This window comes from Vipera berus (genome assembly GCF_964194415.1).
Source record: "Vipera berus genome assembly, chromosome: 7".
Taxonomy (NCBI): domain Eukaryota; kingdom Metazoa; phylum Chordata; class Lepidosauria; order Squamata; family Viperidae; genus Vipera; species Vipera berus.
Genome location: NC_138209.1, coordinates 54,232,467 through 54,257,606, shown reverse-complemented (window position 1 = coordinate 54,257,606; position 25,140 = coordinate 54,232,467). Strand labels below are relative to the sequence as shown.

Below are 25,140 nucleotides of genomic sequence, written 5' to 3'. Positions count from 1 at the left end.
GGGGGTGCTGCCTCCATCATGAGGTCCTGATGGGGGAGGTTCCGCTCGGCGGAGTGGACAGGCCGGTTGCTCGGGGACCAACAGAGACCGATGAAAGACTGGGTGCACGCGCAGGGAACGTGGCAGAGTTAAGCGATAGGCGACCGGATTGATGACAGCCTCGACTGGGAACAGTCCTAAATATCGGTGATCTAACTTTCTCACCGGCCGTGTTGACGGTAGGTTCCTGGTGGACAACCAGACCCGATCTCCCACCGATAGTGGAGGCGTATCCCATCTTGACCGATCAGCAAACCTTTTGTAATCGGCCTTGGCCTTCTCTAACTGACGTCGCACCAATCGATGGATCGCCTGTAACTCTGCCATGAAGTTGTTCGCTGCCGGCTCCGGTGAGTCCATGGGACAAAGGGGGAAAAACCGGGGGTGATATCCCACATTGGCCAAGAACGGTGTCATCTGTGTGGAGGTGTGCTGCGAATTGTTAAATGCAAACTCAGCTATGGCCAGATAGTCCAGCCAATTGTTTTGCTGCAGATTGACGTAGCAGCGCAGATATTGTTCCAGGATACCAATGACCTTCTCGGTTCCCCCGTCAGTTTGAGGATGATGCGCGGACGAGAGGCAAATCTTGATATCCAACGCATGCATCAACTCCTGCCAGAAGCGGGCTGTAAAGTGGGGCCCCCTATCAGAGACGACTCTATCAGGGAGGCCGTGCAGCCGAAACACCTGCTGAATGAACATACGACTAGTGGCGCGGGCTGACGGTAAGCCGCGACAGGGGATGAAGTGCGCCATCTTGGTCAGCATGTCCACCACCACATACACTGTCGTAAAACCAGAGGATGGGGGTAAATCCGTCAGAAAGTCCATGGACACAGCACCCCAGGGTCTTTTGGGTGTTGGCAAAGGCTGCAGTAATCCAGGCGGGGCCCCTGTCGCTGACTTGGCCTGCCTGCATGGGATGCAGGAGGTAACATAGGACTGGACGTCGTGTCGGACTCGGGGCCACCAGAAGGTACGGGAGACCAGGTTCAGGGTCTTGAACAGGCCAAAATGCCCCGCCGCAGGGTTATCGTGACACTGGCTGAGGATGAGTCCCCTGAGGGGCCCTCCCGGAACATAGAGCCGGTCACGATAATACAAGAGTCCATCCGTGACCGTCCAAGGAGAATCTGGCCCCACCTCCTCCTTCCGCTGAGCCACCCACATCTCCTGCTGTGCCTCCCGGATCCGAGCCCGTATATCAACCGGCTCCCGCACCGCAGCAAAAGACTCGACAGGGATCACTGTACTGGGCAGAAGCTTGTCTTCCACTCAGGAATATTCGGGCTTCCTGGACAGAGCATCCACTCTTTGATTGTGCCCGCTAGGTATGTACCGAACCCGGAAGTCAAACCTCGCAAAGAAGAGACCACGGGATCTGGCGTTGGTTCAAATTCCGAGCAGTCTGCAGGCTTTCCAAATTCTTATGGTCCGTCCGGACCTCGATTTGATGCCGCGCTCCCTCCAGATGATGCCTCCAGGCCTCGAACGCTGCTTTGATGGCCAGCAGCTCCTTCTCCCAGATTGTATAATTGCGCTCCGAAGGGTTCAGTTTTTGTGAATGGTACGCGCAAGGGAAGAGGGTACCGCTGGGCGTCGTTGCCTAGAGTAACACCGCCCCAATGGCAATGTCAGAGGCATCCGCCTCCACAACAAACGGCCGTTGTGGATCAGGATGCTTCAAGATGGGCTCCTTCATGAAGGCTTCCTTCAAAGTCTGGAAAGCCTGTTGTTCTGGAGCGTTCCACTGGAACCGAGTCTTCTTCTGCAGGAGCCGCGTGAGGGGGGCTGTCAAGGCAGCAAACCCAGGGATGAAAGTTCGGTAATAGTTGGCAAACCCAAGAAGTCGCTGAACATCCTTCACGCGACGCGGGGGTTGCCAACTCTGCAAAGACTCAACCTTACTCGGCTCCATGGCGATGACCTCAGGAGAAATGCGGTGACCCAGTAAATCGATGGTCACCCGGTAGAACTGGCACTTCTCCAATTTGGCAAACAGCCGATGTTCTCGGAGTCGCTGCAGGATCTGATGGAAATGCTGATGGTGTACCTCACGCGACGGGGAGTAGATCAGGATGTCATCCAAGTAGATCACGACAAACTGATCCAACAAATCCCGGAAAATGTCATTCATGAAATGCTGAAACACAGCGGGGGCATTGGTCAGGCCAAACGGCATCACCGTGTACTCAAAATGTCCATAGCGAGTACCAAACGCCGTCTTCCACTCATCACCCGGCCGAACCCTGACGAGGTTGTAAGCTCCACGCAGGTCCAGTTTCATGAAGATCTTAGCCTCCCGGAGTCGGTCCAAGAGTTCGGGGATGAGGGGCAGCGGGTAACGGTTGCGCACCGTGATGGCGTTGAGTTTCCTATAATCGCAGCAAAGCCGCAATTCGCCCGACTTCTTTTTGACGAAGAGCACGGGTGCAGACACTGGCGAGGACGAGGGCCGGATGAAACCGCGAGCCAAATTCTTCTCCAGAAAGTCCCGCAATGCAGCCAACTCGGGGTCCGACATGGAGTACAAACGCCCCACTGGGAGAGGCGCATCAGGGACTAAATCAATGGGGCAGTCATAGGGCCTGTGCGGGGGTAATTGATCCGCCTCTGTCTCGCTGAACACATCAGCAAAGTCGGTCAGTTCGGGAGGCAAGGAAACCCCTGGGAAACCCTCCACCTGGCCGGCATAGATATGGCGGGAGTGGTCCACGCACTGCAAGCTTGGGAAGGTGACCAAGTTCTGTGACCAATAGATCTGTGGGTCATGCGCCCGGAGCCACCCCAGTCCCAAGACCACGAGGAAGTGCAGATCTGAGGTGATATAGAACTGGATGGCCTCCACATGGGAACTGATGGCCATACATAATGGTTGCGTGGCGGCCGTAATAGGCCCAGACAGGAGCACTCGACCATCGATAGTCTCCACTAACATGGGTGGATCCACCGGGCACTGGGGAACAGCCCATTTGGCCACAAATGCTGAGTCCATAAAATTTGTGGTGGCCCCAGAGTCAATTAAGGCATGGACTGGAATCCCCTCTGGCTTGCCAGGAAGGATCAGACGTGCCTCCAAAATCAAATGCCGTGGAGGTCCACAGGCAGCATCGGAAAGACGTCGCTCAGTGTTGTTGTGGGACGCCCGATCTATCACACCGTCTAGATCGGGCTCGGGGCGTTTCCCGACAGAAAAGTAGGGGACTTTCTCGGGGCAGGCTCGGTCACTGATGCCCGCTGTTGCTTCTTTGGGCAAAAAGCAGCCAAATGCCCAGGGTCCCCACAGTAAAAACACACAACCCCCCCCCGATCGTCGTCTGTTCATTTCAGTCACCGATAGACGAGACCTGGCGGCACCCAGCTCCATTGGCTCCTCCCTTTGAACTGGGGGCTCACGCACAACAGGGGCTGCAGGGGTCTGTGGGGTGGCACGGCGACTCCTTCGCTGCTGCAACCGAGCATCGATCCGCAGGCAGAGATGGATCAGCCCATTCAGGTCTGAGGGAATATCCACGCGGGCCAGCTCATCCAACATCTCCTCCGACAATCCATCCTGGAAGGCATCCACAAGCGCAGCCTCATTCCAGACGGAATCCTGGCTAAGCAGCCGAAAATCGCTGATATAGCCCTGTACGGGGCGTTGACCCTGCCTCAGAGCTTTCAGGCGTCGAGTAGCAGTCTGCGTCTTAATAGGGTCCTCATACATCAGACGCATATGATCACAAAACCCCACAAAGTTGTCCAACAATGGGCTAGGTTGAGCCAGCGGAGGCGTGCCCCAACGAGCTGCATCACCCGAAAGAAGGCTTAACACAAACCCCACCTTATCCCGGTCAGTGGGGAAATCAGCTGCTCTCACGCTGATAAAGAGCTGGCATTGTCCCAGGAAAGCAGGAAACAGTTCTGGAGTGCCTGTAAATTTATCCGGCATTGCAACTTGGCATTTTCTCCTGGGTGGGGGTGATGGTGGGGGTGCAGCATGAACCTGAGCTTGCAGTTGAGCCACCTGAGCTGCCAGCAAAGTGAGTTGCTGGGTGAGCTGGGCATTCTCAGCACGTAGCTGCTCCATAATATTAGTAAGGGGTGGGAGGCTGAAGGCAAACTGTTCTGTACCAGCCTGCTACCGGCCCTGCAGAAAAGGCAACCCCTTTACAAACGGCAAGAGGCTGGAATTACGCCTGCCAAATTTATTACTACAAAAACAAACAAGACACGAACCAAGAAACAGGAGCTTTGAAACACTATCCGAGCGGTTGCCTTCAGCAAACCAGCCCTCCCCACACATTCCCCTTATATAGAGTTCGGGGCGTGGCTTCTCTCTGCCTCCTTCCGAGAAGCCCCATTGCCTTCCTCTGTTTACTCCTAATTGACTGCCTCCTGCGTCGGGCATCCTTGAACAGGGCCAGCTGTGGGTCATCTTCATCCACACTGTCAGGCTCACACAGCTGGGTCTCCGTGGTGACCAAGTGGGAGGGGCCTGGCTGAGGGCTATCATCAGCAAGATCTTCAACCCCCTCAGCAAGGTCTTCAACACCCCCCTCCTCCTCTGAGTCGTCCGACCCAACTGCCGAACCCACAGGCTGACCCTGAATCACAACAAAGCCGCCGCCATCCCATCCGGAGACCTGCCGCATTCGTCAAACATTGACGAACACGGCAGCTGTGCAAACGGGATGGCAGTGGTTTGGAGAGTGCGCGCGCACTCGCCAAACCGCCGCCATCCCGTCCGGAGACCTGCTGCGTTCGTCAAACATACAAACACGGCAGCTGTGCAAACGGGATGGCGGCGGTTTGGAGAGTGCGCGCGCACCTCTCCCAAGCCGCCGCCGTCCAGAGACCTGCTGACGTTTGGGGAGGTTTGGGGAGGTGTGCGCGCACCTACGGTCGTTCGGAGAGGTACGCGCGCACCTCTCGGAATGGGTAGCGGCGCCGCTTCTTGCAAAAGCTGCCGCATCCCGTCTGCAAAGCTGCCGCTTTCGGCAGCTTTGCAGACGGGCCGCGGCAGCTTTCCCAAGAAGCGGGGCCGCTGCCCGTTCGCGCGAAAGTACGGAGACCTGCCAACGTTTGGGGAGGTTTGGGGAGGTGCGCGCACACCTACGGTCGTTCGGAGAGGCACCTCTCGGAATGGGTAGCGACGCCACTTCTTGCGAAAGCTGCTGCGGCCCGTCTGCAAAGCCGCTGAAAGCGGCAGCTTTGCAGACGGGCCGTCGCCGTCGCGCAACCGGGAACCGGTTCCATCACACATTAAAAAAAGACAACCGCGCGTGTCCGCGCATGTGCAAGAAAAACGCACGCATGCGGCTCCCACTTTTATGTGTGATGGAACCGGTTCCCAGTGGCTCTTTTCCTTTTTCAGGTTGCCGACCCCTGGCCTAGTCGCATAGCAGCAGCCCTGCCTGAGCTTCTCGACATCCTCTCGGGGTTGGTGATTGAGTTCCCCAGATTTATAATTTTGGGTGACTTCAATCTGCCATCCCTGGGGGGATCATCTGAGTTAGCTCGGGAGTTCATGGCTTCCATGACGGCCATGGACCTGACGCAAGTAATTCAGGGCCCGACTCATGGGGGGGTCACACGCTCGATTTGATTTTTCTATCTGGCCGGTGGTTAGATGATCTGGGTGGAGGTTCCCCAATTGTTACGCCCCTGTCATGGACCGATCATCATCTCCTGCGGCTGGTCTTCCGTTTTGCCACTCCCCGTCGTAGGGTTGTTGAACCAACTAGATGGTTCCGCCCCAGGCGCTTAATGGACCCTGAGCGATTTCAGGCCGCGCTTGGGTCCCCACCTTCCGCTTTAGTTCACAGCTCGGCCAAGGCCTTCGTGGAAGCCTGGGAAAAGGCAGCCACGGAGGCACTCGACCAAGTTGTACCCATGCGGCCCCTGACCCAGTGCAGATCCCAGTGGGCTCCGTGGTTTTCTGTGGAGCTCCGGGAGATGAAGCGTCGGAGACGGGGCCTACAGAGCTGTTGGAGGTCCAGCCGGTCTGAATCCGACCGATTGCAACTAAGGTCCTTTACGAGGTCTTATCTCGCGGTGATGAGGACAGCAAAGTCTAACTACTTTGCTACCCTCATCGCGTCCACAGATAACAGATAATCGCCCGGCCGCCCTGTTTAGGGTGACTCGCTCCCTCCTGGATCAGGAGGTGAGGGAGGAGCCCTTGCAGGGTCGTGCTGAGCAGTTTAGCCAACATGTCGGACAAAATCGCTTGGATCCGGACCGGTTTGGACTCCGACTGGGCAGTCTGACGGTGAGGGCATGGGTGGTCTTGGCGATGTCATCTGGGAGGAGTTCGATCCTGTGACTCTGGAAGAGGTGGACAGGATTATGGGGAGGCTGAGCTCCACCACGTGTTTATTGGACCCGTGCCCCTCCTGGCTGGTTTATTAGGCTCGGGAGGGGACACGAGGCTGGCTTCAGGCAATAATAACTGCTTCTTTGAGTGAGGGTAGTTTTCCCACCGCCTTGAAGGAGGCGGTGGTGAGACCCCTCCTCAAGAAGCCTGCCCTGGACCCAGCTGTTTAAAACAACTATCGTCTTGCTTCCGGATGGCAAGGCGTCGCCGGAGGCAGCCATTCTTCGGCTGTCAGCCTCGCGGCTCCGTAGAGCCACCGAAAACAGCGCCGATCAGCTGTTTCGGCAGCTCGGAAGCCCCCTCCTCGGGAGAAGAGGAGGGGGTGAGCGCCCAGGTAGGGGTAGAGCTCTCCGGGGCCGCCAGAACTTAGAGTTTTGGCGGCTGAAGGATTGAGCCCCCCCGAAGCCTAGGCATGCTCCGGACTGTGAGGCGTCTCTGCTCCGGTTTTTTTGGAGCAGAACAGGGCGTTCGCAACCATCCCTGCTAGCAAGGAAGAGCTTTGGAGAACGAGGACGCAGGCAGAGCGATGCAGGAGATTTTGGTGAAGATGGTGTTCTGATCTTTAACTCAATGGAATTTGCTGAGCTCGTAAGTGGAAGTGCGTAGCTAACAATAGTGGGTGAAAATGGCGGCTATATCTTCTAAAGTTCCTGCTCTGGTGCAGCAGTCTTCGTTGAAAACTTTATTGTCCCCTGCATCCGTATCTGCATCAGCTTTTACAGTAAAAGATTTGCAGAATCTGCTGCAAGAGACTATGGAAAAGCAAATGCAACAATTTGCTGAGATAATGGATAAAAAGTTGGAGGAGAAGATTACAGAGAAATTAACAGAACTGAGAGCAGACATTATATCTGCAATGCAAGGCATGGCTAAATGCATTGAGAATTTGGACGAAAGAGTGGAAGATCTTACTCAAAATGATATTAGACTGGAAGCAAAAATTACAGAAACTGAAAATGTGGTAGAGAAAATTGATTATGATTTGATTTCGACACAGTATTATCAGATGGAGTTTGCTTTAAGGATTAGAGGCCTAAAAGAAAATCCTAAGGAAAATTTGAAGAAAATGGTTTCTGAGGCTTTGGAAGGGGTGCTGGGGTGACCAGCAGATGAAATAATGGAAGATATAGATAAAATTTTCCGTGTTAATTCGTGGATTGCAAGACAAAGGAAATTACCCAGAGATGTGGTGGTTTATTTTACAAAGAGAATGATTAGAAATGAAGTTATCCAGGCCTCCTACAATATTGATTTTGTAATTGCTGAGCAAAAAGTTCTGATTTTAAAAGAGATCCCTTCAAGAATTTTAAGAAAAAGGAAGGAATTTGCTTTTTTGACACAAGAATTGAGACAACGTGATATCAAGTTTAGATGGCAGATACCAGTGGGTATGGTGGTGACCTATGAAGGTACGAGGCATTGTTTTACCACGGTGATTCAGGCACGTGATTTCTACAGTAATGTTTTAAAAGCAGCCCCCATACCATTTTTGGAATCTACAAAGAAAAAAGGTGAGAGAGAGTCTCAACGTTACAGAGAGAATCTACAAGATGCTGAAGGGCTAATACAGACAGATGTGAAAGCTACAGGAGTGGATCAAATTTCAGTACCACTGGAGAAGGCCAGAAATTGGAAGAGGCGTGCTGCTTCTGGACGAATGAACCAAGCCTGAAGATTTAGTTGCATAACTGCAGGAGATAATAATGTAATAAGGATTATGGGAATTGAAATTGTTAGAAGGACTAAATATTTGGGGATATATTTTTCACCCTTATAAAATAACTATGTAATATTTTATGTTGCTTTAGTTTTAAGATGATTATGAAAATTTAATTGGGAAGATTTGTAGTAGTGCTTACTGATATTCTGTAGGTTATGATTTGTTATTTGGATGGTACTATAGTCACGGTGTGATAAGAAGGTGGATATTGTGTGTTAGGTATATATTTTGTGATATGCTTTGGTGCAACTTTGGGAAAAATTATAGATGAAAGTTAATTTGTAATATTTTTATGGGTAATAATGAAACAGGTAATAGAAAATATAAGAATGATGTGATTATATAAAAAATTTTAAGTTTGGAAAGTAATGTATGGTATTTTAAGTTGTATAATATATTAGGAGAAGGAAAGGTTGTATAAACTTGGATTTAGTATGAACTTAAAGCCTAGTTGGATAGAAGAATAGTTTTAAAAATGATATAAATTGTTTTATCTGTGATTGAAGTTAACTTGTAATATTTTCATGGGTAATAATGAAATAGGTAATAGAAAATATAAGAATGATGCGATTATATAAAAAAAATTTAAGTTTGGAAAGTAATGTATGGTATTTTAAGTTGTATAATATATTACGAGAAGGAAAGGTTGTATAAACTTGGTTTTAGTATGAATTTAAAGCCCAGTTGGAATGAAGAATAGTTTTAGAAAATTGATATAAATTGTTTTATCTGTGATTGTTTTTATTGGGTATTAGATTAAAAAGTATTATTTTGTATTTGAATAACTATTGATATGATATATATATGTTTGGAGTTTATCTATATGAGTTAAAGTGCGATAGTTTAAATAGTTTAGGATTGTTTACGTAAGTTAGATTATGATTGTTTGTATTTTTATACCCTGTATTCAGCTCTGGGAAGTGGGGGGGAGGGGAAAAGGAGGGAGGGGTTGGGGAGGGTTGGGGAGGGGGAAGAGGGTGGGAGGGGAGGGGGTTGGGAGGGGTTTTTTGTGTGTGTGTGTTAAAGATAAAATGTATTGTAAAACTTTTTAATAAAAAAAAAAACTATCGTCCGGTCTCCAACCTTCGCTTTCTTGCGAAGGTTGTTGAGAGTGTGGTGGCGCATCAGCTTCCTTTGTTCCTGGAGGAAGCTGATTATCTAGACCCGTACCAATCGGGCTTCAGGCCCGGGTACAGCACGGAGACGGCATTGGTCACGCTGGTGAATGATCTCTGGCGGGCTCGGGACAGGGGTTGTTCCTCAGTCCTAGTCCTATTAGACCTCTCAGTGGCTTTTGATACCATCGACCATGGTATCTTACTGCGGCGTCTCCGGGGGTTGGGAGTGGGAGGCACCGTCTTACGGTGGTTCTCCTCCTACCTCCTGGGACGTTCGCAGTCGGTGTTGGCAGGAGGGCAGAGGTCGGCCTCAAGGCGTCTCATTTGTGGAGTTCCTCAGGGGTCGATCCTCTCGCCTCTCCTGTTCAACATCTATATGAAGCCGCTGGATGAGATCATTCGTGGTTTTGAAGTTGGGTATCATCAATATGCTGATGATACCCAGCTTTTTATTTCTACCCCAAACCACCCCAGTGATGCCCTCGATGTGATGTCCCGTTGCCTAGAGGCGGTTCGGGTCTGGATGGGGAGGAACAGGCTTCGGCTCAACCCTGACAAGACTGAGTGGCTGTGTGTGCCGGCGTCTCGGGAAATTCAGATTATTCCATTGTTAACCATGGGGGGTGAGATATTACCCCCCGTAGATAGGGCTCGCAACTTGGGTGTCCTCCTAGACTCACAGCTCTCTTTGGAAGATCATATAGGAGCTGTGACTAGGGGGGCCTTGCCCAGGTTCGCCTGGTGCGCCAGTTGCAGCCCTATCTGGACCGAGATGCCTTGCGCACAGTCACTCATGCGCTCGTGACCTCCCGTTTGGACTACTGCAATGCTCTCTACATGGGGCTGCCCTTGAGGACTACTCAGAGGCTTCAGCTGGTGCAGAATGCAGCCACGTGAGTGGTGGTGGGGGTTTCCCGATACTCCCATGTAACACCTCTACTCCGCGAGCTACATTGGCTTCCGGTTGCCCTCCAGGTAAGATTCAAGGTGCTGGTAATGACCTATAAAGCCCTAAATGGCATGGGTCCGAGTTACTTACAGGAGCACCTGCTGCCGGCATCAACTTCCCTTCGTCCAGTGCGCTCCCACAGACAGGGCCTCCTTAGGGTGCCGTCGGTCAAAGAGTGTCGACTGGCGACCCCCAGGGGGAGGGCGTTCTCTGTGGGCACGCCAGACCTTTGGAACCGTTTACCGGTTGAGCTCTGGATGGCTCCCGACCTTCGCTCCTTCCGACGTGACCTAAAAACATACTTATTTGAACAAGCCGGCCTGGTCTGATGGGTTTGGAGTATTTTAAATATTATTGTACTAATTTATTGCATTTGGGCTGCAGTATTTAATTTTTTTTAAACTTTTGTATATTGTATTTTTATTGTATTGCCCTGTACACCGCCCTGAGTCCTTCAGGAGAAGGGCGGTATAGAAATTAAATTAAATAAATAAAATAAATAAATAAATAATATTAAGAATTTAAATACTTGTGTCTAACTTTGGATTGCAAGTACCTAATGGCAGGATCTGCATGATGATATTGTGCACTTGTAATCATTTTGGTATCATCACGTTTGCTGCAGATGACACTACCTATACATATTTTGGATTACAACTTCCAACAGTCGCTATAGCATTGACTGCAAGATCTACAATGAAGATGAAACTACAACATCCTTAGGAAATAGTCATCCAATTTTTTTTTACTCCTTTCAGCAACATAGTCAAGAAAGTCAATTCCATCAACAAATAGCTAATTCCATTATAAATACTTTCTAAAGTTTAACCAAAATGTGTTTCAATTTTTACTTCTAGATTCTGCCTCTGCTTTCAGAAGTAACAAAGAACTAGTGCAGTCAATGCTCCATGTGACCCCATATATTTAAAGTTATTATGTTTAATTTTATTTCCATTAAGCTAAAGTACTGTTGAATTTTACAGATGAGCCATCTGAATGAACATCATCACACCATAATTCTACTTTCCTTGGATTGTCAAACATCCCCAAAGGGTATGATTTCATTTACATTTTTAGCATATTAGTCACTTACCCTAACAGGTGGACTTCGTGCTTGTACTTTCTGTTGCTGGACACTTTGAGAATTATGTAGGTCTTTTTGAATGTAATTAGCAACAGTGCTAGTTTGGGCCCTTAATAAATTTGTGCATGTCATTAAATTAGTCAATTTCTGAGGCCTTTGTTTGATGCCATCTAGTAGTCGAACAAGCAAAATATTACTAGGAAGTTCATCAACATTGCAGTCTACTAACGTCCTACATTCAGGACAACGAAGCTCACTGCGTGAGTTCACAATGCCCAAGAGACATCTTTTACAAAATGTATGTTGACAAGGCAAGACTTTTGCAGAAACATCCAGACGTTCTAAACAGACAGGACACTCCAACAGATCCAGTAAGACTGACTCATCCATTTTATTTAGTTAACTGAGAAATAATTCCTATTTTTTCTGAACGCGCTAAGCAATTCATGTTATATCCATGCCTCTTCACTCTTCTTTCTGAAAATTGTGAAACAAAAAAAAACATTAATACAAAACAAAATGGAGACTGGCATTTCAACAAAGCAAAAATGTTGTTTCTTTTGAGACAGCCTGACAAATCAATAACTTTAAAAACAAAGGTTTTTATAAACAAAAATCCTTTAAAAGTGTTCTTGTCTAAAATCCAGGCTTCATTGCTTTAATATTTACCTGGTGACATGATATATTTTGGGAATACATTTTCATACTAGTTTTTTTTATATCAACGTGGAGGGAAGTGTGTAGTGGGGTGCCCCAGGGCACTGTTCTTGGCCCAGTACTCTTCAATATCTTCATTAGAGATTTGGATGAGGGAACTCATCAAATTTGCAGATGACACCAAGCTGGAAGGAATAGCCCACACTTCAGATGGGCTTAAGATACAGAAGGATCTTGACAGACCTGAACATTGGGCGCTATCTAACAAATGAAATTCAGTGGTGAAAATTCAGTATTGGGCACCACAATGTAAAAAAGATGTTGAGACTCTAGAACAGACATGTCAAACACAAGGCCCGGGGGCCGGATCCGGCCCACAAAGTGGTTTCATGTGGCCCGCAAAACCATCCTGGAAACAGTGAGGGAACGGCCCCCACTACCTTGGCCCTGGCCCAGAGACCCTCCTTCTGCCAGAGACCCTCAGATCTGTCCCACTCCTGCCCAGGTCCCCATAGGCACCCTTGATGCGAACGATGTAGAGCTGGCCATGCCCACCCAGTAGGCCACATCCACCCTAGCCATACCCATCCGGCCCCTTGAGGGCAACCGCAATGCTGATGCGGCCCTCAATGAAATTGAGTTTGACACCCCTGCTCTAGAAAGAGTACAGAGAAAAGCAGCAAAGATGATTAGGGGCTGGAGGCTAAAACATATAACGAATGAATGGTTGCTGGAACTGGGTATATCTAGTTTAATGAAGAGAAGAACTAGAGGTGACATGATAGCAGTGTTCCACTATCTTAGTGGTTGCCACAAAGAAGGAGGAAGTCAAGCTGTTCTCCAAAGCACCTGAAGGCAAGACAAGAAGCAATGGATGGAAACTAATCAAAGAGAGAAGCAACCTGGAACTAAGGAGAAATTTCCTGACAGTTAGAACAATTAATCAGTGGAACAACCTGCCTCCAGAACTGGAACACTGGAGGTTTTTAAGAAGAGACTGGACAACCATTTGTCTGAAATGGTGTAGGGTTTCCTTCCTGAGCAGGGGGTTGGACTAGTAGACCTCCAAGGTCCCTTCCAACTCTATTATTATTGTTGTTGTTGTTGTTTCTCTACAGCTTCTATAACAACAAAATCTTGCACTCTAGCGATGTAAAAGGACAAATCTTATCAGTACCTCCTTAACTAAAATAGCATCAGAAAGGATTGTTATGCCTTTCAACAGAGGAAGTCAATATAATGGCCAAGATCACAGTATCATTAACTTCAAACTCTTAAGTTTACACAGTCCACATTAATTACAGCTGCTACCAATCTTCATCTGTCTTCATGTTTTCAAATATGGAATTTAAGTCCTTTCTATAACAAAAGTAATGTAATAAGCAAATATTTTAAAATCTGTATACAGTACGTGAAAATTCAATGTAAATAGGAAAGCAGCTATGGATTCCCTGGATTCAAACAACGTGTATAGAAACGAAGGGAAACGCATGGGTTTTTTCTTTCTGTTGGGATTTGTAATGATAGAGCTTAAAATTTCTTTTGATGGGCTAAGGGGAATTTTTAAAAGATATAAATTGATTTTATATTTAGGATCTAGATTTCTAAGGGAAATGAAAATTAGCTACTAGAACATAATTTTGAATTATATTACAGAACTTGGAATGATACAACAAAAGATACTTTTCTAATAACTGATGAGTTAACAAGATAAATAAATATAATTGTGAAATAAAATTAAAATGCACTTAAATGAACAATGTATGTATTTCAGATATAATAATTACTATATAATGAAATAGGGGAAATTTGGGTTACCTGAAAATTTAGTCTTCTAGATACTAAAGGCTAATTTGGAGCATGGTAATTGAAATTAGGTAAAATTTAAAAACAGGACTTGGATAAGTATAAGTGAAAATATATTGATAATTGCTTCAACTGATTGTGTCACAACTAGAAATGTATTAATTTGATTATGATATTGTAACTAAGGGAATTGGAGAGGAAACTTTTGTTGATGTAACCTGAGCTATGTACAAAAAGATTCTGTTACTGGACTTTTGACTACCCAATCACCACATTGCTTCATAAATATTTGGATATAAAATTAGAAAATTAATAAAACTTGTGGGGTTTTTTTAAAAAAGGAAAGCAACTATGAAAAAGACAAAGCTGGATCATCAAAATTTGATATTAAAACAAAAAGACATTCTTTTACCAGAAGCAGCATGCTATACAGTAGTTAACAATTATTTCTTAAAATTCAAGTTGAAAAATTAGGGAAGATAATCAAACTTTCACCCAAGAGAAAAAAATAAATGTGCTATTGGAGACATTATATAGTACTCCAATGAGGCATCAATATGGGTTCTGATGAGAATTCCAAGAGCAATAATTAACAGAAATCTAAACACACTCAGCAAATGATTAATTTTTCAGCAGTCTGATAAAAAATAAATTATTCTCAATGGAAAGCTACTTTAAATATATCCATTGTATAGATAAATGTTAAATTATTTTCAGTTATCCATTCTAAAATACATATGTATACATGAGCTAGTAACCGAAGGTTCCTAGCACAGGACAACAGCTAACATTGAGACCAGATGATGATGCCTGAAGATTTGATGAGAAACATCAAATAGATACTTCACTAAGATACTTCATTAAGAGTTCATTCCAAGGCTAAATAATCTAGGGAAAACCCTTCAAACAGCTTCCAATGCATATAGGAAAGATATTAATATTTTATTTTGGGTGAAGACAAAACAACAGCAGAAATAATGGAACCAAATATAACAAGAAAAACAGCCGTGCTTTTGAAAACCTGGACAGTGTAAATTAAAATTATGGCTTCTCGTACGTGCCTAGGATGCGTTATAGTGATGTGCTGCGACAGAGCCAAACCTACCTCCATAACCAAGTAGCGAGACAAGACCCTGCCTTTTCTCGGGAAACACACGCCTTGCCAGGAGACCGCTGGAAGGCTAATGCCGACTCTACCACGGTTTAGTGGCGGTGTCTCGTTACCAAAGGTGGACGACCCAAGGTTGGAGTCGCTAATACCGACTTAGCCGCTGTAGAAAGAACTATCCCAGGGGAGCGTCCCCACGGCCACCGCAGTCTCACTGCGGCCCGGCGCGAAGCACCGCTTCTAGGTGCTAAGAGTCGTGAGAGACTACTCGCGATCAACATCCCTCCACTTCCCTTTCCCTAAACTCACCATCTCCGCGGCCCTTGGAACGAGACGAAGAGTGCCCCCTTTCCTCTCAGCCTTCGCGTTTTCGCGCCTCTTTGTTCCCGGGAGGAGCCGCCGTCGCACTCGCTCTCTCCAACCCAGTATAGAAAAGGTTTCTCTACGCTTCTGTTCTTTCCGCCCCTCCCTATTTCCTTCCTTCCTTCCTTTCCTCCCTAAAAGGGAACTGAGGCGAGAGACCGCCCCGCCTCAAGGAAGGAGCCTAGCTCCGAGATGGAGGGCTCGACCGCGAGCAGGGCTTTCGGCGCCCAAGCCGTCCTGCCCGCCTAACTACTACGATACTTCCTGGAACTCCCGCTTCCTTCAACGGGAGGAGCACGGAGCGCCTCTCACACACGATCCTCAAGAGGGAGTCGTCTGGAGGAGAGGAGGGAGCCAGGGTTCTTCCAAAGAGGTGCTGCTCCCTTTGGTAGACCAGCCGGGTCTCCCTTTCCCTAGAAAATCCTGGCTCCCGCCCCTTCAGCCGCCCCAGGCTAGGGCCTGGATCCGGCCCATCTACTCGCCCACTCGTGTCTCTCAGGACCTCGGCTTTCTCTTCCTCCCCGGTATAGGGTCTCTTTAGATGAAAATACTTCTGAACCTTTAATCACTGTTTTCTTGGAAAGTTTTCCCCACCATTTCCCTATGAGTGCCTATCTTATCCCACTGGCTCAGCGTGGATCAGGCAAGCTGACAGAGCTTGGGGAAACTTCAAGTGCAGAGCATGTTCGGAAGATGAGGTGAAAAACTGAGGGATACACCGGTGCCAAGAAAGCTTCATGTTATCACAAATACTGTAAAAAATAAAAAAGAAGTGCCCCTTAGTTAAAAAAACAGGAGAGATTCAAATTTAATACTTTAAAAAAAAGATTGATCTGCTTTGTGTAAGGGACCAAAAGGTATGAAAGAGACATGAATGGCCATGTTAATACAGTATGTTAAAATATTGTTCAGTAGAATGCAAGAGAGACAGCAATCCAAATTCTGGGGTGCTGTTATGTATGACACAATGCTGTGGGGTTATTAGGGAATTTTCTAACGACTATTTTGAGAAGATAAGAAGTCTGCATACAGAATGGGAGGAAAGACCTCATATGTGAAACTAATTAGATAATGTGATTTATTTTTTTTATTTTTTTATTTTATTATATTTATATACCGCCCTTTCCCGAAGGACTCAGTGATTATGATGTGTAGATAAGGGCAGGGATTGTGTGTGTGTTACGATGGGTTTGGGGGGAGAGGATTTCAGACTCTGGCATCCCTCCATGAGTGCAGATGTTTCATTTCATTACAAAGACTTTTAGATAAATAATATGCCTGCAACTTGTTTGAATTGTCTCATTCATCGGAACCATGACATCATGCCAGAATCTGCTTTCTTTCAAAGGGGTGGGTCCTGAACCTCCGCCGCTGTCTCCGGTAAGAGAGATAACATGTCAAAGATTCAGGGAAGAATCCTCAAGATGGAAAAGGAAGGCCTGATTGCTGGAGAAACTTCTGAAGAGGAAATAAATAGTTTTCTGTGGGAAGATGAATTTGGGCCAATCTCCAAACCTCAGCAGATAACTGAGCTTATCTCATCGTCAAGCTGGAACCACTCCAGTAGAGAATACGGAGGCCAGACTGTGCGGCAAGAGGCCCCAGAAGCAAAATGGGGAGGAGATGTCAAATCATCAGCCATTGAGAATCTGGGTGAGTGGAAAATCCTCTCTGCAGATCAGACTGCCTGCCAGACCCAGGACTCCCCTGCCAAGCCCTCCAGACCCATACAGACAGAGGACCCCAGCCTGGGGCCTCTGCAGCAATGGGAAGTTGGGAAGCCCCCACAAGTGAAAGACCAACAACCTCTGAGCTTGCCCCAGCTAATAGAAGCCTTCCAAGAGCTGGGGGTGGTGCAGAAGCCTAGATGTCAGGAGCTGGTGGGAGGACAACAGCAAAGGTGGCAGCAGCAGGACCCAAACGTGCAATCCCTGAAAGTACAGCAGGACCAGTGGAACAAGCAGCAGTGGGGGCCCTGACAGCCATTAAATCAGCAACCAGAGTGGGGCCAGCAGCAGCTGGAGACACAACAACAGTGGGGACCCCAGCAACCAATAATGAGCCCACGCTTCAGAGCAATCTTTGATGGGGACCCAAAGAAACTGATTTTCTTCCTCAACCATGTACGCTCTCATTTGAATAGCTGGGCCCATCTCTACCCGGACCCAGGTGCTATGGTCAGTGTGATTGCATCCAGCCTAGAAGGAGAAGCATCTGAATGGTTGAACAATTTATATAATGAGCAGGCCCCTGAATTGGAGTACACCCACTTTTTCCTCCTGGGGTTAAGGGAAAGATTTGAGGACCCATCCGTCGCCCTCAGAGTGGAAAAGCAAATCCATATGATAAAGCAAGCTGGCCAGCCTGCCCTGAAGTACGTGCGGAAGTTTCGAAAGCTGGCCGGTCGGACAGAGAGATGGCCTGAGCAATCCATAATTTATCTTTTTACAAAAGGGTTAGATGACTACCTTTCTCTAGCATGTACCTACCGAGCTGTGCCTGACCAACTGCATGAAATGTACCAGGCAGTGGTGAAATTAGATGTTCAGCTTGCCTGCTATAAGAAGCCTCTCCTACCTGACCCCGAGCCAAGGTCAGAACAACCTGAATGGCACTCACCCCCACAAAGATCTCCAACTACTGTGATGGCTGAAAGACCCAAGCCACCTGTAGACCTGGCAATTAAGTGTTTCCTATGCAGACAGCAGGGACATCGAGCAATGAAATGCCCAGTCCCCTTCCCCCAACAGCAGAACAGACCAGGACCCCTCTGTTGTTCAAAGAGAAAAAAAGATGGTTCTCTACATGTCTGTGTGGACTAAAAAGGCCTAAACGCTATGAGTGTGGAAAATAACTACCCTCTCCCCCTCCTGAAAGACTTACTAACCCACTTGGTGAATTGGAGCGTCTTCACCAAGTTAGACCTGAGAGAAGCATATTACTGGGTAAGAATAAAGGAGGGGGATGAGTGGAAAATGGCCTTCAACTGCCCCTTGGGAAGCTACCAATTCAAAGTCATGCTATTTGGACTGCAGGGGCCCCCAGCCATATTTCTGCAGTTGATTAATGAGGTCCTACATGAACACCTATATGAAGGGGTCCTAGTATACCTTGATGACATCCTGATATACAGTACGAATATGACTGATCACGTAAGACTGGTCAGAGAAGTGTTAAAGAAACTATTGAATGCCAAACTTGATGTCAAATTGCCGAAATGTGAATTTCACCAAACCCGATTAGATTATCTTGGCTATAGAATTTCCGACGACAGCATCAAAATGGACCCAGCCAAAGTGAAAACTATAATTGAATGGCAACCCCCAAAGACCCGCAAACAGTCCCAAAGCTTCCTAGGGTTTGGCAATTTCTAGCATCAATTCATTCCCTCTTTTGCCAAGATTGCTCTACCCCGTACAGAACTACTCAAAACGACCTGGCCAACCACTAGCATGGACTATGAGTTGTCAGAAAGCTTTTGAGAATTTAAAAAGACTATTTGTGGCTGAACCGGTCCTAAAGCACCCCTGCCCCGGGGAGCCCTTTGTAATTCAAGCAGATGCCAGCGACGTGGCAGTCAGAGCTGTGTTACTACAAAAGAATAAAACTGGAGTCCTACAACCTTGTGCCTACATCTCTAAGAAATTCACAGAAGGCGAGAGGAGATGGACAGTCAGGGAGAAGGAGGCCTTCACAATTAGGTGGGGGCTATTAACCTGGCGACACTATTTAGAAGGGAGCAAGGTGCCTTTTGAAGTATGGACAGATCACAACAATTTAGAGGCACTAAAAACTCCCTGCAAATTGTTTCCAAAGCAAGTGCGATGGACACAGTACTTTAACCATTTTAACTTTACTTTAAAGTACATACCGGGAAGGAAAAACTTCCTAGCTGATGCGCTATCCTGTCTGCCACAGTACAAAACTGAACATGAAGAGGTCTATGAGGCAATTATCCCCAGTTCACAACCTGCATCACAACTCACACCTTGCAGAATCCCTAATCGTGATGACCTGGGAGTGAAGAAGATAAAACGAGAGCTCCTTACTGATCAATGGTTCAAAGATAATCAAACCTCCCTAACATGCAGGGATGGTTTGGCATACATGGGGGGGAAATTGTATCTACCTGAAACCCTCCGTCTCAATGCTCTCAGACACAGCCATTGTTCTGTATCAGCCTACTACTGGCCCTGCAGAAAAGGCAGGGACAACCCCTTTACAAACGGCAAGAGGCTGGAACTAAGCCTGCCAAATTTATTAACATAAAACAGAGCAAAACAAGACACGAACCATGAAACAGTAGCTATTCAAACGGTTGCCTTCAGCAAACCAGCCCTCCCACACATTCCCCTTTTAAACAGTTCAGGGCGTGGCTTCTCTCTGCCTCCTTCCGAGGTGCCCCATTGCCTTCCACTGTTTACTCCTGATTGACTGCCTCCTGCGTCGGGCGTCCTTGAACAGGGCCAGCTGTGGGTCATCTTCATCCACGCTGTCAGGCTCACACAGCTGGGTCTGCGTCGTAACCAGATGGGAGGGGCCTGGCTGAGGGCTCTGCGGAACCTCAAGGTCATCATCAGCAAGCTCTCCAACACCCTCAGCTGTGGGAATGGCCAGAATTTGGTCTCTCAAGAATTTGGTTTCTCACCCTTCAGCCTTTCCGTTCCCCCCTAGCGGGCCCCTCTGTTAGCTTCAGTGAGAGCACACTCTCCTGGCTGGTAAGGGGGGCTGGCATGTGGGAGGTTTGGGAAACGCTATGATAAAGCCTTCACATACATCTTATGGTACCTTGTTTTTGTGTGATCTCATAGGCACCTGAGTAATCCAATTCTTTCTATGTATCCTGTTTTGTATGAGACTGATGTAGTTTTTTGTAATATTGGAGGTGAATAAAAGTTCAGCGGGCAGTGCTCTCCAGAGTTCTTTTTGGAGATGAGGCTGCCCTGCTGGTTCAGGACAACTGTATCGACCCGGGTCTGAATTCCTTTCCCTTCGTCTGATTTCCTTTTCCCTTCATCTGGTGCCCCATGTGAGGCTGTGAGGCCAACTGTAACTTCTAGCTTATCTTCGCTCGGCAGGAGCTAAACGAAAGCGTTCAACTTTTCATTCCGTTTAAGGAATCAATGAGGTAAGTATGGGGACTTCTCTTTCAACAGGACAGAAAAAACAGGTATCTGATCTTTGGAATTTGTTGACAAGGGCTACGCAAACAGTTAAAGTTTATAAAGAGGATGTAGAAGATCTGGTTAAGATTATTGGTAAATTATGCCCTTGGTATCCTGCAGATGGATCTCTTAATCCCAAAGATTGGCAAGAAATTGGGAAAAATTTGCATCGGGCTGCAACCACTCCAGTATCAGTACTGCACACTTGGCAACTCTGTGGTAAAGCTATTATTGAGTTGTCCAATCCTCTCTTGTACCCTCCAAAATTAATAATTCCTGAGGCACCAATCCTGTATCCCCCAGACCCTCAGCCACCACTGTCTTATAATAATTCTTCACGGCAGTGGAGCTCTGAGAGTCAGCAAGATTTGGATTCTCAACAACCTCAAACACAGACTGCTTTTCAGCAAATGGTGCAGTCTGCATTAGTCTCTGAAAATTCAGAGGACGTCCAGGAGGCATTGCCATTAATGGCTGTCTGCCCCGTGGTCCAAAACACTCAAAATCAGCAAGTCCATGAGTCTGTTCCATCTGCAGTTCACAAAGAGCTGAAAGGAAGTGTTACAGAAAATGGGTTGCAAAGCAGTTTCACCCGAGGGTTTTTCCCTGAAAAGGTTCAAAATGAAGCTGCTGCTGATGTTCTGATGGAACAATTGGCATTTGAAAATACTAATCAGAACTGCAAAACAGCCCTGAAAGCAATTGATTCTAAACCTGAGACTACCATTGCTCCAATGATTAATTTGTGTCAGAACATTGAAACTGAATCTCCTAAGACAGAACTTTTAGCTACAGCTCTTGTAGCTGTAGTTCATCCAGCCAAAGACAAAAAATGCTTTGCTTACCATTTTATGGATGATAACTTTCTAGCTGGAAAGCCTTTACCTGTTAACTGCTTACTAACCTTACAGGAAATCTTGGCTAAATCGGGACTTGTTATTGCCCCTGAGAAGGTTCAAAATAAACCTCCTTTTCTATATTTAGGTGATCGGATGCTTCAATCTTCTTTTTCTCCTTTTGTTCCAACTCTGTGCATTCCATCTCATTTCACTTTGGTACAATTGCAAAACTTTTTAGGAGATCTGAATTGGGCTAGACCATTTTTAGGGTTAACTACTGCTTTGTTGCATCCACTTTTTATTGCTTTGCAAGGTCATTTAACCCCTGACGCACAGATTCCAGTCTCCACAGCGATGCAACATTGCCTTCATCAAATCAATTCTGCCTTTCGCAAAGTTATGGTTAACAGAGCTTCTCTTTTAGGATTGTTACAGCCAACTGCTATCTTATTTTTTCCTGAAATGCTTAAATCTATCTGCATTGTAGAATGGTTGTATTTGCTACACACATCAGCTAAAAATGTATTTTCCATTAAGGTGTTATATTCTGGCTTTCATCCTTTAGTCTTTCACTTGCCTTGCACCAAGGATCAGCATAATTTCTTTATGCAAATGTCTAATGCTTATGCAATTGCTTTTGTAGATTATGTGGGAGCTGTATTGTTTAACCCCCCCAAGGACCAACATTTGATTTTGTTACAGGAATTACCTTTTGTTTTTCAATCTGCACAGATTTCTACCCCTCTTCCTACTGCTATTACATTATTTACAGATGGATCTCGTACCTGTGGGATGCTTGTTTGGCAAATTAATAGAAAATGGCAAACTAAGTTCACAGCTTCTCAAACCTCAGCCCAGCGTGCTGAACTTTCTGCAGTGATTTTAGCCTTTAAATTACATGATTTGATTCCTTTTAATCTTATTGTGGACAATTTTTTTAATCATATTGCTTTTGCTTACCTGTCTCCACTTTTGAATCGTAATTTGCTTTTTCTATTCCTTACTTTTCAAACTTTCCTGCGTGACCGAACTATTCCATTTTTTGTTGCTCACATTCGCTCCCATACAGGTTTTTCTGATACTATTTCTGATGGCAACCACAGAGCAGACGCTGCTTTACATTCTTTTAAGGTGGCTACACTTTTTACTGACCCTTTAACTCAGGGGTGTCAAACTCAATTTCATTGAGGGCCGCATCAGCATTGCGGTTGCCCTCATGGGGCCGGGTGGGTATGGCCAGGATGGGCGTGGCCTACTGGGTGGGCGTGGCTAGAGTACGTATGGCCTACTGGGTGGGCGTGGCCAGCTCTACATCGTTCGCATCAAGGGTGCCTATGGGGGCCTGGGCAGGAGTGGGACAGATCCGGGGGTCTCTGGCAAGAGGAGGGTCTCTGGGCCAGGGCCAAGGCAGTGGGGGCCGTTCCCTCACTGTTTCCAGGATGGCTTCGCGGACCACATGAAACCACTTCGCGGGCCGGATCTGGCCCCCGGGCCTTGTGTTTGACATGTCTGCTTTAACTAGTCATTCCTATTTTCACCAGAATGCTAAATCTCTTCGTGCTACCTTTAACATTCCACTTTCTCAGGCTGGTGATATTATCTCAGCCTGTCCTTCTTGTTTCCCCTCCCTCCTCTTTTCCCTTTGATGCTGTTAATCCAAGAGGAACAGATGTGTGGGTTACCCCCCTTCGCAGCGAAACTGCCTCTCATGTTATTCAGCACCTTCTCGCTGCCATGGCTGTCATGGGACAACCACTTGTCTTAAAGACTGACAACGCTCCTGCGTATACTTCTAATGCTTTTTCTCAATTTTGCAGAACTTGGGATATTTCTCTCTGACATGGCATTCCATACAATAGCTCAGGCCAAGCTATAGTGGAACGTGCACATCGTACATTTAAAGCTTTGTTGTTTAAACATTTAAAAGACAGAGGAATTACTCCCTCAGATCTTAAATCCTTGATTCCAGTATTGTTATTTACTTTGAATCATTTAACTTTATTTTATTTTTTTTATTTTATTTCCATTTATATCCCGCCCTTCTCCGAAGACTCAGGGCGGCTTACAAGCTTAGCAGTAGCCTTCATTCTATGTATATGCCTGCTTATTAGGGCTTTCACACACACCCCAAGCGGCATTATTACAAAGTCAGCTTATTGCCCCCAACAATCTGGGTATCACTAATCAAGCTTATACTCCTGCAGAGAAACATTTTAGGAAGGAGCTTCTCCTTGAGCGACTACAAGTGCTATATAAGGAGCTGCCTAAGCCAACCTGGAAGGGACCAGCTGAATTGATTACTTGGGGAAGGGGTTTTGCATCTGTTCTTACTCCTACAGGACCGGTGTGGGTGCCTGCCAGGTGTGTGAAGCCATTCCAAGCCAAACATGAGCTGGCACCAGAGTCTGAACAGTCCGCTCCCAGAGTTCAATCCAGCCCTGACATTGAACCCGAACCCGATGGGTGAAACACCACGAAGGCGTAAAAGACCTTCGCGGCCAGCAGGAACTCAGCCACCAGTGACATGGGGAATGTTATAAACATTCAGTGCAGATACCCTTTGTGACCTTACTACTGCACAGCTAGATCCGACTCCAGAACTATTCCTGTTGGCATTTATCGCTCAACTTAACACCAATTCAGCACTTGGACTGTTGCTGTGTTTTTTGATTTTTATTTTTTCAGCTGTAGGAATTCATGAAGATTTAGCAAATAGAGGACAATTCAATTTGTGGCTACAACTGGCCAATATTTCTGGTCAGAGTAATTTTTGCTTAAAAATGTCTGCCTCTGCTTATGAAGTCACTAGCTCTTGCATTGTTCCTGTCTGTGCTCCAGCTACTACTATTCAAAATTATACTCTTTTTGCCAATTTTAATATATCTACTACCTATGATACAATGTATTCTTGAGGCTCTCCAATTTATAGACTTAGGAAAAATGCTTTTTCTATGGCTACCAGATTTTGCTTCGCTTAAACATTTATTTGTTTATGGTATTTTAACTATAGTTATATTGATTAGTTTGTGTTGCTGTATCCAATGTATTCCCTCTTTGCTGGCATTGTGCCATTCGCTTTTTGTTAAACGATCTCACACCTCTACATTCAATGCCAAAGATTTACACGTTATGCAAGCTTATCTCAAGCATTCTGCTTCTGTCATTACACAAAAAAGGGGGACATGTGGGAACGGCTAGAATTTGGTCTCTCAAGAATTTGGTTTCTCACCCTTCAGCCTTTCCGTTCCCCCCTAGCGGGCCCGTCTATTAACTTCAGTGAGAGCACACTCTCCTGGCTGGTAAGGGGGGCTGGCATGTGGGAGGTTTGGGAAACGCTATGATAAAGCCTTCACATACATCTTATGGTATCTTGTTTTTGTGTGATCTCATAGGCACCTGAGTAATCCAATTATTTCTATGTATCCTGTTTTGTATGAGACTGATGTAGTTTTTTGTAATATTGGAGGTGAATAAAAGTTCAGCGGGCAGTGCTCTCCAGAGTTCTTTTTGGAGACGAGGCTGCCCTGCTGGTTCAGGACAACTCTATCGATCCGGGTCTGAATATCTTTCCCTTCGTCTGATTTCCTTTTCCCTTCACTCAGCAAGCTCTCCAACACCCCCCTCCTCCTCCTCTGAATCGTCTGACCCAACTGCCAAACCCACAGGCTGACCCTGAATCACAACACTATCCCGCACCGCAGGGCCCTTCCCCCGGGTCTGCCGATCCGGATGCGGTCGGGATGGAAATTGTTCATGAAAAGCGGACACCAAAGCAGGGGCAAGAACGGCGGTCGCGTCTTCCCAGGTGAACTCCTCTGGTCCGTAGCCTTTCCATTCAATCAGATACTGGAAACGACCTTTCAGCCAACGGGAGTCCCTGATGCTGGCGACCTCGTACTTGGGGGTGCTGTCTCCATCACGAGGTCCTGAT

The 25,140-nt window shown here is 46.7% G+C and overlaps 1 protein-coding gene across 1 annotated transcript in view; it reads right to left on the bottom strand.

The window, feature by feature from the left end:
• The window catches only part of SH3RF1 (SH3 domain containing ring finger 1), a 151,475-nt gene extending 136,055 nt beyond the window's left edge, over positions 1-15,420 (bottom strand). Inside the window, exons 1-2 of the mRNA XM_081332628.1 lie at positions 15,152-15,420; positions 11,281-11,748 (exon numbers count right to left, since the gene is read on the bottom strand). Coding sequence (XP_081188754.1) covers positions 11,281-11,661 — 381 coding nt within the window. The 5' untranslated portion in view covers positions 11,662-11,748; positions 15,152-15,420. The remainder of the gene's footprint in view (positions 1-11,280; positions 11,749-15,151) is intronic.
• Positions 15,421-25,140: the final 9,720 nt, after the last annotated feature.